Source organism: Phalacrocorax carbo (genome assembly GCF_963921805.1).
Source record: "Phalacrocorax carbo chromosome 31 unlocalized genomic scaffold, bPhaCar2.1 SUPER_31_unloc_1, whole genome shotgun sequence".
NCBI lineage: Eukaryota > Metazoa > Chordata > Aves > Suliformes > Phalacrocoracidae > Phalacrocorax > Phalacrocorax carbo.
The window spans coordinates 244,557-249,991 of record NW_026990239.1 but is presented as its reverse complement, the minus strand read 5'-3'; the positions used below and the strand labels follow the sequence as shown (position 1 = coordinate 249,991).

Here is a 5,435-nt window from a genome sequence, read left to right as displayed (position 1 = left end):
GCCCCCCAGTGTCCCCCAGTGCCCCCCAGTGTCTCATGGGGCCTTGTGGTGCCCCCCTGTGCCCCCCAGTGTCTCGTGGGGCCTCGCGGTGTCCCCCAGTGCCCCCCTGTGCCCCCCGGTGCCCTCCAGTGCCCCCGGTGCCTCGCGGTGTCCCCCAGTGCCCCCCAGTGCCCTCCAGTGCCCCCGGTGCCTCGCGGTGCCCCCCGGTGCCCCCCGGTGCCTCGCGGTGCCCCCCCCCCCACCCCATCAGTGGGGGGGGCGGGGGGGTACCTTCGGTCCTACCCGTTGACCGCCCCCCGGCCCCGAACCGCTTTCAGCCCGTCCCTCGCCCCCTCCAACAACGCGGCGCCTTCTCCGGCGCCGGCAGCCGGCGGCGACACGCCGGCGACGCCGTGGAGCTCGGCCAACCGCCGGAAGGCTTGAGCCAACAGCAAGACGCCCACCAAGCCCAAGAGCAGGTACGCTGGCGGCGGGGTGGGGGCGGCGGGTGGCAAGGGGTCAGCCTCGACGCCCCGTCGGAAGGGTTTGTGGGGGTGGGGGTGACGGGGGCGCCCCAAAACTCCGCTCACCGGCTACGGCGATTTGGTAGAGTTGCCTCAACGGGTGACCCGGTCGCTCGGCCGGGACGAGGTCCCCCAAGCCGATGGTGCAAAGGGAGATGACGCAAAAGTAGACGGCGTCCAAGTAGGTCCAGTCGCCTTCGGCGAGGTAGAAGCCGGCGGCGGGGAGAAGCACCAGCCCCCCCAAAACCAGCCCCGCCGTCGCCAGGCAGTGGGCGCGGGCGGCCCCCCGCCGGCTGTAACCCCAACGCGCCTGGAGGTACAACCGGGGGCGGTCGACCAAAGGACCCGTCAAGCGTCCCACCGCCGCCGTCAACGTCAGCATGGTGGCGGGGACGCCCACCGCGGCGTAGGCGGCGCAGAAGGCTCTGCCCCCCGCCGAGAGGGGGGCCACCGAGCCGTACCCTGGGGGGCGGGGGGTGGGGGGGGGGTGGTTTGAAGTGGGGTGACACCTTTCAACCTGCTGGACCCCAATGCCCAGGCTAGGCTTGGGGGTTGGGGGCGTTCTGGGGTGAATGGGGGGGGATGGGGTGTAAGGGGAGGGATGGGGTGCGGGGGGGGTGCTGGGGATTTGGGGGGTTCTGGGGTGAAGGGGGATTGTGGGGGTCCTGGGGATCAGGGGGTCCTGGGGGTCCTGGGGTGCAGAAGGGGGTCCTGGGGGTTTGGGGGTTCTGGGGATCAGGGGCTGCACGGGGTTCCTGGGGTGCAGAGGGGGGTCGTGGGGATTTGGGGGTTGTGGGGTGAAGGGGGACTCGTAGGGGTCATAGGGATTTTGGGGGTCCTGGGGATCAGGGGGTGCATGTGGGTCCTGGGGTGCGGGGGGGGTCCTGGGGATTTGGGGGGTCCTGCGGTGAAGGGGGACTCGTGGGGGTTGTGGGGATTTTGGGGTTCTGGGGATCAGGGGGTCCATGTGGGTCCTGGGGTGCAGAGGGGGGGTCCTGGGGATTTGGGGGGTCCTGGGGGTCCTGGGGATTTGGGGGGTTCTGGGGATGAGGGGGTCTATGGGGGTCCTGGGGTGCAGAGGGGGGTCGTGGGGATTTGGGGGTCCTGGGGTGAAGGGGGACTCGTAGGGGTCATAGGGATTTTGGGGGTCCTGGGGATCAGGGGGTTCTGGGGGTCCTGGGGTGCGGGGGGGTCCTGGGGATTTGGGGGGTCCTGGGGATCAGGGGTTGCATGTGGGTCCTGGGGTACATGGGGTGCAGGGGGGTGGTTTGGGGTGCAGGGGGCAGTCCTGGGGTGTAGGGGGGGGTTTGGGGTGTGGGGTGGGGTTCTGGGGATCAGGAGGTGCACGGGGGTCCTGGGGTGCAGAGGGGAGTCCTGGGGATTTGGGGGTTGTGGGGTGAAGGGGGACTCGTGGGGGTCCTGGGGATTTGGGGGGTCCTGGGGATTTGGGGGTTCTGTGGATCAGGGGGTCCATGGGGTTCCTGGGGTGCAGAGGGGGGTCCTGGGGATTTGGGGGTTCTGGGGTGAAGGGGGACGCGTGGGGGTCATGGGGATTTTGGGAGTCCTGGGGATCAGGGGGTCCTTGGGGTCCTTCAGTGCAGAGGGGGGGTCCTGGGGATTTGGGGGGTCCTGGGGGTCCTGGGGATTTCGGGGGTACTGGGGGTCCTGGGGATCAGGGGGTCCTGGGGGTCCTGGGGATTTCGGGGGTCCTGGGGGTCCTGGGGATTTGGGGGTCCTGTGGATCAGGGGGTTCTGGGGGTCCTGGGGTGCGGGGGGGGTCCTGGGGATTTGGGGGTCCTGGGGATCAGGGGTTGCATGGGGTTCCTGGGGTACATGGGGTGCAGGGGGGTGGTTTGGGGTGCAGGGGGCAGTCCTGGGGTGTAGGGGGGGGGTTTTGGGGTGTGGGGTGGGGTTCTGGGGATCAGGAGGTGCACGGGGGTCCTGGGGTGCAGAGGGGGGTCCTGGGGTGCAGAGGGGGTCCTGGGGATTTGGGGGTTCTGGGGGTCCTGGGGTCCATGGGGGTTCTGGGGATCAGGGGGTCCTCGGCTGCAGAGGGGGGTCCTGGGGTGCAGGGGGTCCTGGGGTACATGGGTGCAGGGGGTTGGTTTGGGGTGCAGAGGGGAGTCCTGGGGGGGTCCCAGACCTCCGGGGGGTCCCGGGGGGGTCCCGGGGCGGGGGGGGGGGGGCCGGCCTTACCCACGGTGGTGAGGAGGGTGGTGACGAAGAGGAGGGCGGTGGCGAGGTCCCACTCAGAGGCGTTGGGGGTCCCGGGGTTTCGGGGGGTCCCGGGGCTCCCCTCCAGCGCCCGCAGCCCCAGCGCGCCCAGGAGCAGCAGCCCCGCGTAGGCGACGGCCACCAGCACCGCACCGCGCCCCATGGCCCCCCCCGCGCCCCACACCGCGGCCTCAGCCCCCCCCGCGCCCCTCAGCCCCCCCCGCGCCCCACACCGCAGCCTCTGGGCCCCCCCCGCGCCCCACACCGCGGCCTCAGCCCCCCCCGCGCCCCTCAGCGCCCCCCGCGCCCCTCACCGCAGCCTCTGGGCGCAGCGGGACCCGCCCCGGGGGGGCGGCACCGGGAGGGGGGGTGGGCAGGGCGGCGCCCCCGCCCCCGCCGGGAAATGGGGGGCAACTGGGGTGACCAGTAACGGGGGGTAACTGGGGAAACCAGTAACGGGGGGGCAACTGGGGTGACCAGTAACGGGGGTAACTGGGGTGGCTGGTCAGCAGGTCCCAGGCCAAGGCGGGCCCCCCCCCAGGGACGGACGGACAGATGGGGTGTCTGTTTGTCCGTCCCCCCCCGTATCAGTCACGGGACCGTCACGCGCTCCCACGGGACCCGCGGGTTCCTGCCGTGGCCACCCTGGTGACGTCTGCGGGGGGGGGGGGCACGGGGGTGACACCCACGGGGGGGCACAGATGGGGGGACACACGAGGGTGACACCCACGGGGGGTCCCGCCGGGGGGGCGATGGGGATGTGGCAGACCCCGCCTGGCCCCCCTGGGGCTCCGTGGGGTGCAGGGACGGGGACGATGACACAGGGGGACACCAGGGACCCCCCCCCAGGGCCAGCCCTGGGACACCGTGGCTGTGGGGACACCGTGGGGTCCTCGTGGTCATGGGGACACCATGGCCAGGCCCGTGGCCGTGACACCCTGGCCCTGGGGACACCCTGGGGACACCCTGGGGATGCCCCAGTCACCACAGACACCCCCATGGCCCTGGGGACACCCTGGGGACACCCTGGGGATGCCCCAGTCACCACAGACACCCCCATGGCCCTGGGGACACCCTGGGGACACCATGGCCACCACGACCAGCCCCATGGCCCTGGGGACATCCCTGGGGACACCCCGGGGACATCCCTGGGTTCACCCCTGGGGACACCCTGGGGACACCATGGCCACCACAGCCAGCCCATGGCTGTGACACCATGGCCCTGGGGACACCCTGGGGACACCATGGCCACCACAGCCAGCCCCATGGCTGTGACACCACGGCCCTGGGGACACCCTGGGGACACCCTGGCCACCACGACCAGCCCATGGCTGTGACACCACGGCCCTGGGGACACCCTGGGGACACCATGGCCACCACGACCAGCCAATGGCTGTGACACCACGGCCCTGGGGACACCCTGGGGACACCATGGCCACCACGACCAGCCAATGGCTGTGACACCACGGCCCTGGGGACACCCTGGGGACACCATGGCCACCGTGACCAGCCCATGGCTGTGACACCATGGCCCTGGGGACACCCTGGGGACACCATGGCCACCACAGCCAGCCCCATGGCTGTGACACCACGGCCCTGGGGACACCCTGGGGACACCATGGCCACCGTGACCAGCCAATGGCTGTGACACCATGACCCTGGGGACCCCCTGGGGACACCATGGCCACCACGACCAGCCCATGGCTGTGACACCATGACCCTGGGGACACCCTGGGGACACCATGGCCACCACGACCAGCCCATGGCTGTGACACCACGGCCCTGGGGACACCCTGGGGACATCATGGCCACCACAGCCAGCCCCATGGCTGTGACACCATGGCCCTGGGGACACCCTGGTGACACCATGGCCACCACGACCAGCCCATGGCTGTGACACCACGGCCCTGGGGACACCCTGGGGACACCATGGCCACCGTGACCAGCCCATGGCTGTGACACCATGGCCCTGGGGACACCCTGGGGACACCATGGCCACCACAGCCAGCCCCATGGCTGTGACACCACGGCCCTGGGGACACCCTGGGGACACCATGGCCACCACAGCCAGCTCATGGCTGTGACACCGTGGCGCTGGGGACACCCTGGGGACACCATGGCCACCACGACCAGCCCATGGCTGTGACACCATGACCCTGGGGACACCCTGGGGACACTGCAGCCACCATGACCAGCCAATGGCTGTGATACCACGGCCCTGGGGACACCCTGGGGACACTGCAGCCACCGTGACCAGTCCATGGCTGTGACACCACGGCCCTGGGGACACCCTGGGGACACCATGGCCACCACGACCAGCCAATGGCTGTGACACCACGGCCCTGGGGACACCCTGGGGACACCATGGCCACCACAGCCAGCCCCATGGCTGTGACACCATGGCCCTGGGTACACCCTGGGGACACCATGGCCACCACGACCAGCCCATGGCTGTGACACCACGGCCCTGGGGACACCCTGGGGACACCATGGCCACCACGACCAGGCCATGGCTGTGACACCATGGCCCTGGGGACACCCTGGGGACACCATGGCCACCACGACCAGCCCCATGGCTGTGACACCATGGCCCTGGGGACACCCTGGGGACACCATGGCCACCATGACCAGCCCATGGCTGTGACACCATGGCCCTGGGGACACCCTGGGGACACCATGGCCACCGTGACCAGCCCCATGGCTGTGACACCATGGCCC

The 5,435-nt window shown here is 70.9% G+C and overlaps 1 protein-coding gene across 1 annotated transcript; it reads right to left on the bottom strand.

Annotated features, from left to right (window-relative positions):
* Positions 1-257: 257 nt before the first annotated feature.
* On the bottom strand, positions 258-2,893 carry LOC135310775 (potassium channel subfamily K member 6-like). Its single transcript, XM_064439738.1, has 3 exons — positions 2,700-2,893; positions 570-965; positions 258-463 (listed from the first exon to the last, which is right to left on the bottom strand). The coding sequence occupies exons 1-3, from the start codon at positions 2,878-2,880 to the stop codon at positions 279-281; spliced, it is 762 nt and encodes a 253-aa protein (XP_064295808.1). The 5' UTR covers positions 2,881-2,893; the 3' UTR covers positions 258-278.
* Positions 2,894-5,435: the final 2,542 nt, after the last annotated feature.

Bases quoted from the DNA above. Each gene is read 5' to 3' on its own strand.
- LOC135310775 (XM_064439738.1), bottom strand. From the start codon at position 2,880: ATGGGGCGCGGTGCGGTGCTGGTGGCCGTCGCCTACGCGGGGCTGCTG. The intron at 966-2,699 runs GTAAGGCCGGCC...CCCGCCCCCCAG, and splicing joins CACCCTCCTCACCACCGTGG to GGTACGGCTCGGTGGCCCCC. The intron at 464-569 runs GTGAGCGGAGTT...CCCCGCCGCCAG, and splicing joins CTACCAAATCGCCGTAGCCG to CGTACCTGCTCTTGGGCTTG.